Source organism: Danio rerio, chromosome 5, assembly GCF_049306965.1.
Source record: "Danio rerio strain Tuebingen ecotype United States chromosome 5, GRCz12tu, whole genome shotgun sequence".
Taxonomy (NCBI): Eukaryota; Metazoa; Chordata; class Actinopteri; order Cypriniformes; family Danionidae; genus Danio; species Danio rerio.
In genome coordinates, this window is record NC_133180.1 from 46825349 (window position 1) to 46839407 (window position 14059).

The 14059-nt window shown below is 33.7% G+C and overlaps 1 protein-coding gene across 24 annotated transcripts in view; it reads right to left on the reverse strand.

The window, feature by feature from the left end:
* The window catches only part of slc4a4a (solute carrier family 4 member 4a), a 129541-nt gene extending 116472 nt beyond the window's left edge, over positions 1-13069 (reverse strand). For 10 of the 24 annotated variants that reach the window (XR_012406054.1, XR_012406053.1, XM_073950841.1 and 7 more), the window contains exon 1: positions 5834-6238. Coding sequence is in view for 22 of the 24 variants with exons in the window: in XM_073950841.1 (XP_073806942.1) it covers positions 5834-6020 (187 nt within the window). In the remaining 2 variants the exon portion in view is untranslated. 24 annotated transcript variants of the gene reach the window in all.
* Positions 13070-14059: the final 990 nt, after the last annotated feature.

Below are 14059 nucleotides of genomic sequence, written 5' to 3' on the forward strand. Positions count from 1 at the left end.
TCAGTTGCTCACTTAAGTTTTTAAGTTAAACTACTTTATCTTTACAAGTAATTTTAATTAATATTAATTTAGGGAACATAAAAAATCTACTTAAAATTATTCATTCATTCATTCATTTTCTTGTCAGCTTAGTCCCTTTATTAATCCGGGGTCACCACAGCGGAATGAACCACCAACTTACCCAGCAAGTTTTTACGCAGCGGATGCCCTTCCAGCCGCAACCCATCTCCGGGAAACATCCACACACACTATGGACAATTTAGCCTACTCAATTCACCTGAACCACATGTCTTTGGACTGTGGGGGAAACCGGAGCACCCGGAGGAAACCCACGCGGAGGTAGGGAGAACATGCAATCTCCACACAGAAACGCCAACTGAGCCGAGGTTCGAACCAGCGACCCAGCGACCTTCTTGCTGTGAGGCGACAGCACTACCTACTGCGCCACTGCCTCGTCCTACTTAAAATCAGTTTACCTTAAAAATATAAGTTGAAATCTGACTAACTTTCTAAATTAAGATAAAGTAACATATAAGCACACTACCGGTGAAAATTGGGGTCAGTAAGATTATTAAATGTTTTAAAATAAGCTTCCCCAGCTCACCCAGGCTGCATTTATTTCATCAAACATACAGAATAAAACTGTAACATTGTGAAATGTTATCGCACTATAAAATAACTGTTCAAGGTAGTTTATCATTTAATTTAATAATTTATTCCAGTGATTTTAAAAATAAATTTTCAGCTACATTACTCCAGTCTTCAGGGTCACATGATCTTTCAAAAATCACTCTAGTAATAAATGTTTGTATTATTATTATTATTATTATTATTATTATTATTATTATTATTATTATTATTGGTAATTATAATAAAATCAATAATGACTGGAGTAATAATTTCATTTGAAACTACAAGCAATGAGAAAGCACTTATTTAAAATTTTAATAAATATTTAACAATTTATTTACATTTAATAAATGCCGCCTTGATGAACAGAATAATTTTATTTTAAAAAATGAAAAAAAAAACGGACCCCAAACTTTTAACCGGTGGTGTATAGTGTCATGACTTTTTATGATGTCATGTTTTTACAGTGCCTGTTATAAAAGGGGCAACACTGTGGCTCAGTGGTTAGCTGAGTAGGTCAAGAAGGTTGCTGGTTCAAGTCCCAGCTGTTCTATTAAATCCTAAAAAATAAAGTACAGTTTCTACAAAAAACAAAACAAAAAAAAAACATTTCTTAAACACCAAATCATCTTTCAGAGATCTTTTTGTTATAATAATTGTTATATGCTAGAATGATTTCTGAAAACTGGAGCAATCTGATGAAAATTCAGCCCTTAATCATAGAAATTTAAATTAAAACTATGTTTAAATATAAAATGTAATAATATTATTGATAAAATCAAGTGTAGCCGTACTCCTTTAAAACCTTTACAAATTGTATTATTCCCAAACTATAATGCATTAAAAATATTCTAAGAAATGAAAAATAAAAATGTTTTGTCCTGGACATTTGATTGGATGGTGCCATGGCAGCAAAACTAATTTATATTTACAATATGACATTCTTTATAATTCCCACTTACAAGGCAATAATAACAGCAATTAAACATTTATTGTAATGCAGAATATGTTTTAGCTATAATCATTAAAGAATTTTGATCAAACTTATGTTTTTGTTTTGGTTGTTTTAATATATTTCTGTACATATTTAAAAAAATAAATATGTTAAATTACAATTTTTTTCCCCAAGATAATAACAGCTGAACACAACTCTCATGCAATGCCGCTTTTTGAAATTTCCGTAGATTGTCACATAATATTACTGTCTATCCTGCTTCAAAGAATAGTGGACTGTATAGAGTATATACTGTGAAATGAGTCATTAATCATTCCGAACACACTCTGACAGCAGGACGAGTTTGAAATATATTCACTTAGGGCTGAAAGAATAAGGAGCACTTACAGTAAAGCTATGCAAACTGAGCTGAAAGTGATGAAACACAGGTCCAGCTCTCCTCCCTGGTATAATTTATAAGCTCTCAGCTATATCTTCGGGTGACCATAGATCCCTGTTTTGCACGAAAAGTACTATTTAGCGACCCTAAAATGTTCCCTAAATGCAAATTACAAATAGCTGCCGCTTGTCAGTTCAGTTTTATTTGACCATCAGAGGGGTCATGAGCTAGACTTTTTAGTTTTTTTTCTTTTTATGTGTAGGATATTTACAACGTGTTAATTTAAGGTTTCCATGGCGACGCAAAGTTCATGACATGGCAGGCCACAGACTGATGAATTATGTATAGATAGTTTTGTGTTTAATCTTAATAATTACATTGTAAAAACTCTCAAACTTTTGTCCATGTCCCCTAGTAATGATCATATTTTTGATGGATGATGGGTGATGGGCATTGCTATGCTAGCCTGCGTTCGAGTGGAGAGATTAGAGCTGCTAAATTTACAGCATGTTAATTCATCAACAACCCCTACTCTTCTTCAAAGGACATCCTGGGATTTTTAATGACCTCGGTTTAACGTCTCACCTGAAAGACGGCGCTCACTAAGCAGTATAGAGTCCCCGTCACTATACTGGGGCATTAGGACCTACACAGTCCACAAGTTGGGCACAACCTGCTGGCCTCACTAACAGCTCTTCCGGCAGCAACCTAGCTTTCCCATGTGGTCTCCCAACCAGGTACTGACCAGGCGCAGCCCTGCTTAGCTTCAGTGGGCGAGCATGTGAGAGTTGCAGAAAGCTAGCTGCTTTCATTTTGAATGGTGACACCCACAGAAACCATCACCAAATATAAATCAGAGGTAAGACTTTCTCATACAGAGCAATGGGCTTATACATTGTAGGCTTTACATTATAGAGAGAAATAACAGATAAAACAAGACTGCAGTTTAGTCAATTTCCTAACGGATAAACCACTCTCGTTAATAGTTCATTATGCTTTCACTTTCGTATTTGAAATAAAATGCACATTTACCAGTAGGAATGACATCCCACCTTACTCATAATTCTCTCTTTATATAGCCGTATATATGCCTATTACATATCCATAATACACTATGATATAGCCTGGTTTGTTAGTTTGTTGGATTGTATTGCTTTCTCACTACAATCGATCTGCTCCAGAGTTTGTTTCAATCGAGACACGACCACCCAATTCAGGGTGATCTCAGACCGATTGTTTTGGCGCGAATCCTAGCACGATTGCAAGTTCACCTATGCTAAACGAACAGCACTAACGGGGGAAATGCACCAGGTTCCGAAACAAAAGTCTAGGTGTGAAAGCACCCCTAAACAGTTGTGTCTAAAAAAATTATTTTTATCCTCCACAAACATCAGTGTTTAATTTACAAATCATAAGTCTTATGTTCTGCTAATACTTATGTGTAGGCCCACAAGGAATCTGCGCGCACAGAAATCTGCAGATTTTTTATTAATAACTGAGTCAGTTTATTTACTTGTCTAAACTTATAGTTATTCAGTAGTTAAATTAATTTCAGTTATATTATTGGGTTTTTAGTTGTGATGCTCCAAAAATAATTCTGCATAAATTTGCAAATTGTTTACAATATTTTGCACAGAAATAAAGCAAAAAAAAAGGTTGCAGATTCTGTCTGGCCTATACTTATGTGTATTTAAATGGCTGAATTTTAAAGTAAATGTATTTTGTTTAAAAACACTGGTAAATTGTGATTTATGACCAATGCTGTGCATACTGTATATTTCTATATAATGCTTGTATTGTATATTTCTCTTGCTGAGTGTAAATAATCACAGGACAGCAGATTTGAACTTAGCAGGACTTGTATGTTGTTATGTACGACAGAGGTTTCTATAATTAAGTGGCCTAACGTCCAAACCCATCCTGAATTATGTCAAACCCAATACTATGTGGATAAATTAATGTTTAAAAGAAATGACCCAAAACAGTTTTGACAAAATGACACCTATTTGTTTTCCAAAACGACTGGAACAAAACATAAACAGCACTGATGTGGGCAAAGCCTGCAGCGCTTCATTACTCTCACTCTTTTACTATTTACTATGATTTATTTCTATATCGCTTTCCTGATGGATACAATTTTGGCTTTCAATTGTGAACAATGTATTGGAAAAACAACCATGATAGCTTGATAAAAATCAGTTCAGATTCAGTAGTGTTGTAAACAACATTATCTATCTCTGCCAAGGGTCTTCTACACACCATGAATAATGCCCTGCATGAACACACAGCATAATGAAGACAGTGGCTTTTCCTGATGGATCTCGTATCTATAAGATGGATTTTTGTGTACGAGGTTGCAAACATTGGTTTCTTTTCCACAATATAGCATTTCTCAAAATGTACTTTACACATATGCATAATAACACACTGAAGTGTGAATCTGGTCCATTAGGGGGGAAAAATGCTTCATTAACCAAAGCAACTAACACTGAACCTGCCACGTGTACGAGGCACTTAATTTTGGATCTGAACTCACTCATCGAACCTGTGGATGTGATAACCCCTATTGTACGATGTAACATGGCCTGAACTTTGTGAAAGACTGTTTTGCGCACAAATTTAAACAATCATAATAGCTCGGCCATCACAATTATTTATTCATTCATTCATTCATTCATTTTCCTTCAGCGTAGTCCCTTATTATTAGGGGTCGCCACAGTGGAATAAGCTGCCAACTATTATGCAGTGAATGCCCTTCCAGTCACAACCCAGAACTGGGAAACATCACAAATATTATATACATTCAATTCTGGGACAATTTGAAATATCCCAATCCATGCTCTCATTTACAATACACTTGTTCTTAATACTGTTGTGATTGTAATATGGATTTGTAAGGTTATAAGTTGTTGCAATGTTTGATATGCTTGATATGCTATTTAAAAATTTTAACATGTTATTTTTTACATTTTACTAGAGGCAGTTGGATGACTGATGAGTTACATATGGATGAAATAAAACAATGAAATAAAACAAAAACACATGCATATATATATATATATATATATATATATATATATATATATATATATATATATATATATATGCATGTTTTTTTGTTTTATTTCGTATATTTATATATATATATATATATATATATATATATATATATATATATATATATATATATATATATATATATATATATATATATATATATATATATATAGTAAGTAAATACCATTAAATTCAAGCAAAATATTGCAAAAATAAATTACAACCTACACAATTTCAACAAAACTTTTCAACTGTTAGCCTCTCTTGATGTTTCATCTCTTTTAAATTTTTATTTATTTTTTATATAACATTTGGGTGTCCTAGTTATATATATATAATAAATGGACAATAGCAATATTTTTGCTAGTAGACTAGACAATATCCCCACATTTTATCTCAGAAATCTGGTCACTTATCTGCATTTCACACAGGCACCTGTTGAGGACCTATCAAATTGTTCACATTAACTCATAAATGTAAATATAAAAAGTAACTGTGTACAATTTCTCAGTCTGAATAGATGGATGGACTGAAAGATGGAGAGATCCTGCTAACCCACATTCCACTAATTTAAATCTGTCTTCGGAGCGGAAGGAAACTGGCACGGTAAACTCAAAGTCACCTACATGTAGTATTTGTGACCTACATCTTCTTCAGCAACCTAAAGTAAACTTATTAAACATACTAATCATAAACAATGTTAACTGACCGCTTCACAATAACAAATATTTACAACATTTCAACCTACATAAATCAATGATCAATTTAAATCAATATGTGAGTTTAAATTAAAAAAAAGGTAAAAGATTTACCTTCAACCTCCTCCTGATCACACAAGGGTTTGAGCAGCGATGCCCCTCGGTCCAGCACGGCCTCATCCTCCACCCTGTAGTAGTAAAAGAGGAAGAAAGACTGCTCACATTTCTCTTCTAAAGACAACGTAGAGCCATAGCGGCGCGGCTCATTCACTTGCAGAGTGTTTCTGCTAGAACTAGCCATTTGCCCAAGTTAGCAGGTGCTGCTAACAAGGAGGAATCTCTGTAGTTGTGGATCCAGCCCTGGTTAGTAGATGTGTGGTGTAAGTTACAGGACTAGTTGTGAGGCTGCTGCCCTTGAGTGGCCACAAGAGCGGTCAGGTAGACATTGAGAGGGTAATCCGGTGTGTGGGGGAGGGGACGGGCTGGGCAGCCTAGTAAGATGATAATTGAGTCTGATGTGGAGGTGGTGTGAGCCAGGCTGCCACACACAGATTTCAGATCAGCTAATAATGCTAATACAACTAGTTACACGTGGGAGGAATAAACACTGAGCGTGGGCTGAAACGTTGTTTGTGACAATCGGATTTCTCCAGCTCATCTATTATACTCAAAAGCGATCCATGCCAGTTATGGGACATTATATACAGTACTTGATATATTACACTAAAACTATAACCTATTCAGTCATGAGATGAGACAGTTTGAAAGCAATTTTGGAAAATGCTGACATGCAAGTCATGAATTGTTTTTTATTTATTTAAAAAAAAATAATTTTTTAATCAAATAAACATACAAATGAACTAAAATACATAAAAAAGGCAAATAAACTATTTAAATTAACTATAAAAATTAACAAATGTAATTAATAATATTAAAAAATATCACGTTTTATCATAAAATAATTTGTTTAACTAATTATTATTAATAGAATATGTTTTTAAATTAAATTAAATTAAATTAAATTTAATTTAATTTAATTTAATTTAATTTAATTTAATTTAATTTAATTTAATTTAATTTAATTTAATTTAATTTAATTTTATTTTATTTTATTTTATTTTATTTTATTTTATTTTATTTTATTTTATTATTTTTCGGCTCAGTCCCTTTATAAATATGTAGTCGCCACAGCGGAATGAACCCCCAACTTATCCAGCACGTTTTTACGCAGCGGATGCCCTTCCAGCCACAATCCATCTCTGGGAAACATCCACACACACACTCATTCACACTCATACAAAACAGACAATTTTAGCTTACCCAATTCACATACCATATACCTAAATATATTTGTTATTTGCGGATCAAAATAATGCAGAAAGCAAACATCAAACAAATATGTCCAATGGGCTCTATGCACAGCTAGAGTTTATAAAGCTTTATAAAACGATAAACTTCTGAAGAAAGCTTAATGTGAGTATTTTCAATTTCACAAGGTTGTTTTTACAGCATAGATGTTGTAATGTAATTACAAAACATTCAGTTAAATAGACTTAAGCATCCATTTGGTTGTTCAAGAGTAAAACAAGATGAAAGACCATTGTAACCTCTAGCACCGTCAGTAGCAACAGGTTAGCGCAGAAACTCTATTGAAAATACTGGGGTAAAACAAACTGTCATATTTTAAAGACATGACAGGGGGAATGGAATTTAATGCAGTGCTTCTTGTCTGATCTGAGACCCACTTCATATCGTATATCTAACAGCCAGTGAAGATCACTGATTTTTAAAGAAATCAGATCTTAAACTAGACAATTTTGCAAAGGAAGGACAGTTAACTTAAAGCCCTTGGGCTGCCTGGCTGAAAATTAAAAGTCTGTGTGCATATAGTCCATATACTGGATTGCTGGACTGAGAAGGATAAAAATCTGTAACAAGGCCAAAATGAACTCATTTCCTGTTTAATATTTTTTAAATAATAGGAGGACAGGGGGTACAGTATGTCATATATAATTTTTTATTAGATCATTTCACTGAAAAAAAGTTTTTTTACGAAAATAATAAACTTAAAATCAAATCAAAAAATCAAAAACTTCATACCTAGAGCTTAAACGTTTTAGTTAGCTAATAGAAAAATGTAAATACTTATCTAATAACTACATTGTAGATTAGTATTTACTACATTTTAAAGGAGGAAAAAAACAGCACTGAGGAAAAGTACAGTAGTTTATGTTTTTATTTTTTTATCTCTATAGCTTAAACTGCAGGTTGAAATTGTAATGCATGTGAAAGGAATCCTGTACATTTTACTGTATGTACTGTGTTTTACAATTGAGAAAGCATGCATTCATTTGCCCACAGTGGACAGAAATAGTATTGCTCCTATAGCTAGATGTGACTCAGTAACTGCTCTTTGTCACTTTAGAAAAGAGTCCAAAGACCAGACTAAAACAATTCAGGCTTGGACAGGGATAAAGGTGAGTCTAAATGGGCACAATAAGTGGATTTGATGTTACTTGCTTTTATTATTTTCACTTCTAAAAATTATTCAAATCATCTAGATGATGAGTTCCTCTCTGGGATCTTTACAACATGAACTGTCACTGTGTGTTTACAAAATCATAAAAACAAACCAAAATGTAAACACAAACAGGAAGGATTGAGCTTGTTCCGCTGATAAGAGTCAGTGTCACTGTATATCTCAACAATAGATGCAATCAGGCATGCTGAAAAGATGCCAAGTTTAAAGGGACAGTTCACCTAAAAATCTAAGTTTCCTGCACTTAAGTCTATATTTTACAAACCGTTTCTTTCTTATGTTGAACACAGAACAAGATATTCAAAGGAATGTTGGGGGGGGGGTTGAAATTCATTGAAGGAACGATACAAATAGTATGGAAGTTAATGGCTTTTTTCGCATTTTTATTCAGCTCTTCCCGTGTCCAACAATAAATAAACTCAAACATGTGTGGAACAAGCAGAGGAGGAGTACATTTTTGTGTGATCTCTTTAAAGGAACACGCCACTTTTAAAGGAATGCCACAGCATTTTTAGCTTAGCTTAGCATAATGCAATGCCTATTTAAAGCTTAACTCTTCTGCAGCTACATTGTGTATAATCAACAGAAAATTAAAAGTTGCTTTTAATTTTCTAGGTTGATAAGGCTAGGAACTATACTATCAATCTGGCATAATAGTCAAGGACCTTTGCTGCCTGATCATTGCTGCAGCAGGCATAATGATATTACACAGTCCTGAGCATTTGTTAAAGCACTGTGTAAAATCATTGTGCCTCCTGCAGCCATGGTAAAATGTTTGTTATTGGTTTAGCTTATTTCTCTGGATTTGAGCACTCTTCAAGTACATACAGTTGGAGTCAGAATTATTAGCCCCCCTTTGAATTTCTTTTTTAAATATTTCCCTAATTATGTTTAACAGAGCAAGGAAATTTTCACAGTATGTCTGATAATATTGTTTTCTTTGGAGAAAGTCTTATTTGTTTTATTTTGGCTAGAATAAAAGCAGTTTTTAATTTTTTTAAACACCATTTTAAGGTCAAAATTATTAGCCCTTTAAGCTATTTTCTTCGATAGTCTACAGAACAAACCATCATTATACAATAACATGCTAAATTACCCTAGCCTGCCTAATTTTTCTAATTAACCTAGTCAAGCCTTTAAATGTCCCTTTAAGCTGTATAGAAGTGTCTTGAAAAATATCTAGTCACATAATTTTACTATCATCATGGCAAAGATAAAATAATTAGTTATTAGACATGAGTTATTAAAACTATTATGTTTAGAAATGTCATGAAAAAAATCTTCTCTCTGTAAAAATTAAAGAACAGAACTTTTTCTGACCTGTACTTTTTTGACATATAAAATAGTTTGAAATAAGTGGCCATATTGAACTCCCTGATGAAAAATGGATAAAACTAAGTGGTTTTGAAAGATGGCAAGAAAGAACAAAGATTTTAAATGACAAAAGTATTTTGGGACTGGATGATGATTCTTAAATTGAACCTTTTAATCTGTGTTAAAATAATGTTTTAAATATGACTGACAAGATTTTTTTGGTGTACATATACTATTGATTTACCCAAAAACATCTTAGGATTCTGTAAATCATGGGAAAAAATTAATTTAAATATTTTTCTTTTAAGAAAAATGTTATATAATGGATGCATTCTGATGCATACATGGGGAAAATAATATTATACTTTTGTTGTTTTGATGCTTGAATTCCACTGTTCTTGGTTACTAAATGCTCTAAAGTTAACATAGACACAAAAATGTAGTTAGAGATACATTTTACCAATGAATCTATGCAGCAATTCTGGCAAAAAAAATGTGCAAAACATATTCGTAAATTATCGGTATTCCGCAGTTTATGATACATGCTTTTATTTTTTATTTTACCCAGTGTATTTATGCTTTTGAATTGCATTATGGGATCTTTCTTCCAACAACTTTAACCTTGAAAAGTAAAAAAAGAGTGACTTTTATTAACATGTTTAGTAGTTTAAAGTGATATATTGTCTGGGTTGGTGTTGTATATTATGGTGCAAACACTTTGTAATAAACTGTCAGTATTTTATGTTTTGTTATTTTACAGATTTATTTTTCTACATAATATTTATTTTATATTATATTATTTCAAACTGTTCACTGTGCTATATGCACACAGACTGTTCAAAATGTCAATAAATGTCACTTTCTTAATTTGTAGAAGTTGAATATTTAACATCATTAGTCGACAGAGGAGCGATCAAGCTCCCATAATGCAATTCACAAACGTAAATAATCTGGTAAACTCTTGTGAATCACAATACATGGAAACAGATCATTAACAGTTTATTACAGTGTAATACATTTACTCCAAAAATATATTTTACTTTTATGAATGTTAAAAGAGGGTGGTGCTGTGGTGCAATGGGTAGCGCTGTTGCCTCACAACAAGAAGGTCGCTGGTTCTCCCCGTGTACGTGTGGGTTACCTCTGGGGGCTCCAGTTTCCCCCACAGTCCAAAGACATGCGCTATAGAATTGGGTAAGCTAAATCGTCCATAGTGTATGTATGTAAATGGGAGTGTATGGGTGTTTCCCAGTGATAGGTTGCAGCTCGAAGGGCATCTGCTGCGTAAAGCATATGCTGGATAAGTTGGCGGTTCATTCCGCCGTGGCGACCCCAGATTAATAAAGGGACTGAGCCAAAAAGAAAATGAATGAATGAATGAATGAATGAATAAATGAATGTTAAAGAACCTAACCCCCATTAGAAAAGCTATTTTACAGCGATTTTACCCTTAGACCTGTTGTTAAACAGTAACCATGACACACACAGAGGTGTAAATTATTGTATAGCACTGGGTTATCCGTGACGTGTTATAATACTAGACGGTTGTTTAATAGGTCAGTGAGTAGGTTAACACAAAGCGTGTTGGTATGACCATTTATTTTTTTTCTAAACGTTATACACAGCAACTTAAAGACACGCCAACCTTCAACAATACCAGTTTAATGGGCAATGTCAAAATTCATAAACCCCTATGACAACCACAGACAGTCCTGTTTGTAGTGTAATCTAATTTGCACGGAATGTACAAATTGTTAGAAAAACAATTCCCCATTTTTCCGAGAGACAATTAATTCAAGGTAAAAAAAAAATCTTTTAAAAATTATTTTGTTGACCGGTATATAGTAATATAGCTAAATTATACAGCAAAGGAAAAATGAAAGATCTGCATTAAAAAAAAAATTTGTTAACTCTGTTTCTTGGCACATCAGATTAAAACTATTCCTCTTCCAGCCCCAATCTTCATTGCCACCTATGGAACAGACATTGGCACAGCAGGCACCAACACTGCTCCTTCTCATTACATGAGTTCACTTCACATTTTCTTGCAAATATATAGGTGTAAATTTTTTAACTTTTATCCATGCATCTGCTGTCTTGAATAACTGAATAGAATTATGGTCAAATTAAAAATCTTTTAAGGTAAATACATGGGAAACATAACAAACTACAGTGATAAATGAAATATTCATACCAAACTGGTCATGTTTGAAATGTTTTTAAATCAATTTACTGTCTGGAGCTGAACAAATAATCAAAAATAAACTAAGAGTTAATTAAAAGCTTTAAATTATGTTTTGAGAGTGTGTTTTTGTAGTTTTTAGCCCAAAGTGTGCATTGCATATCAAACACTGACTTAAATCTCATTAAGGTGAGTGAATTACTGTCCAACATATTAATTACGTACATGATTATTCACACTGTGACATGCTGCGGCTAACAGGTCACAAATGTGGAAAAGTTTATGTATTTATGAGCGCAGAATACACCCCATTCTCCCATTAACATAAGTAAATTAATGAAACAAACTAATTTAACTGTCATTTAAGCTGAAAATGGTGTTGACAGATGAAATGTTGATATACAGTATCAGGCACATTTTTCATATCACGTGTATAAAATGCAATCTTTTTTATGGTGTTTTGACTATATTTTTTTATGATGAAGCTGATATATTGTTCCTTTGGCAGCAATCAGGAGTACAATTGACTAAAGCTACAAAATAAAATATATGAGCACAGTTGCTGCACTCTCAGAAATAAAGGTACACCATCTGTCACTGGGGTAGTACCTTTCCAAAAGGTACACAATTGTACTTAAAGGGTTCATATTGGTACCTCAAAAGTATATAATAATGCCTAAAAAAATTAAGAGGAACACTTTTGTACTTTTGGGGTTCTAATATGTATCCTTGAGGTATTAATATGGATCTTTAAGTTACAAATTTGTACCTTTTGAAAAGGTACCACCCCAGTGAAGCTCGCGTACCTTTATTTCTGAGTGTGTGCAAGATGAGTCTACTTAAAATTACCAAATGTAGCATGAAACTCACTACAGAATGTCTGGATATACAAAACGCTTGTGTTTAATGGATGTTCATAAGTGTTTGTGATTGGCTTTCAGTTGCTATTCTGCTGTGAATTGCGTGATCTACTACTAGAGTACTAGTACAAGAACAGTTTTTTTGGTCTCTTACCTCTTGCCGGCGCTCATTTTGGGAAGTTGAATCGCTTATAATTTATTCCAGTGGTTTGGTGCTTCAGTCCAGCGCGATCAATGAAGCCAATGCAGCGCCAAACGATTCAGCTGTTCAGTTACTGCTGACAACACAGCTTTAAATATTCCTTGGGATGAAATAAGTAACCTATTTGACTCTTTCTAACATCAAGTGAAAAAAGAGCAAGAAAAGTAAATGAAATACCCCCTGTGCTGTCTGAAAGTGCTCCGCGCCGTGTGTGACAGAGATAACGCGCGTCTGCTGAAGCAGCAGAACAACTGGACGCTCAAAATGCGCCTTTCATTTATTACTAGCCGCTCAGTCACGTCACAGCACGAGTGGGAGGTCAAGAAGTTGCGCTAAACTGCGTGTTTACCTTGAGTAAGATGACACTAACACCTATTTCTCTGAGAAAACAACAATTCATTAACTTGAAATGACTGAAAGAAACACGCCTCAAAGTGTCAACACAAGCAGCCCGCTTGTCGTGCACTCGTGTGATCTTCAGCCTCTCAAGTTTGGCGGTGGGTTGAGAACAGGTATGCTGTCACTTTTGAATCCAAGCGCACCTTCTGGTAAAGCTTCACATTCACGTGAAAGACAGCGACACCTTCTGAAAGAAAATCTCACTTCAACTTGCTTCACGTTAGATTAAATGTTGCGTTTTATGGATGAATTATGGAATTATTTGAATATGCTTATTGTTTTTTATATACAGTGGCGTATTTAGTGATTTGGGGGCTCTAAGCAGTTCCAGCCATGCGGCCCAACAGTCCTAAAATGCACCCTTTGTAGTTTTATTATTTGTTTTATTTCTTGTATCGCTGAATCTTCTTTTCCATGTCTTATCTATTTACATTATAAATTATTTGTTTTCTTAAAATGATTTCAAAATAATTAAAAAATGAATTAATTGAAAATAATAAATTGTTTTTAAAACCGAATCTTTACCTGACTCGACTGCTCCATGACTAGGGGTGTAAGACAAATTTTGGTAGAAAGATAGTTATGTCAAATTTAAATTTGTTAGACCCTCAACATTCTAAATATAACAGAAAGCAATGTTATATGCATATTTTTTTTCTTCTAGGTATTTATTGAGGGCCCTCAAATATCCTGGCAGCTGCTTAATTCACTTATTGGTTAAATTCGCCCCTGAGTATTTATATTTATTTCATAAAAGTAGCTATGTGACCTGGACCACAAAACCAGTCTAAAGGAGATCTGATACATCTCTACTGTACATCACTGCACTAAAAGGCAAACAAAA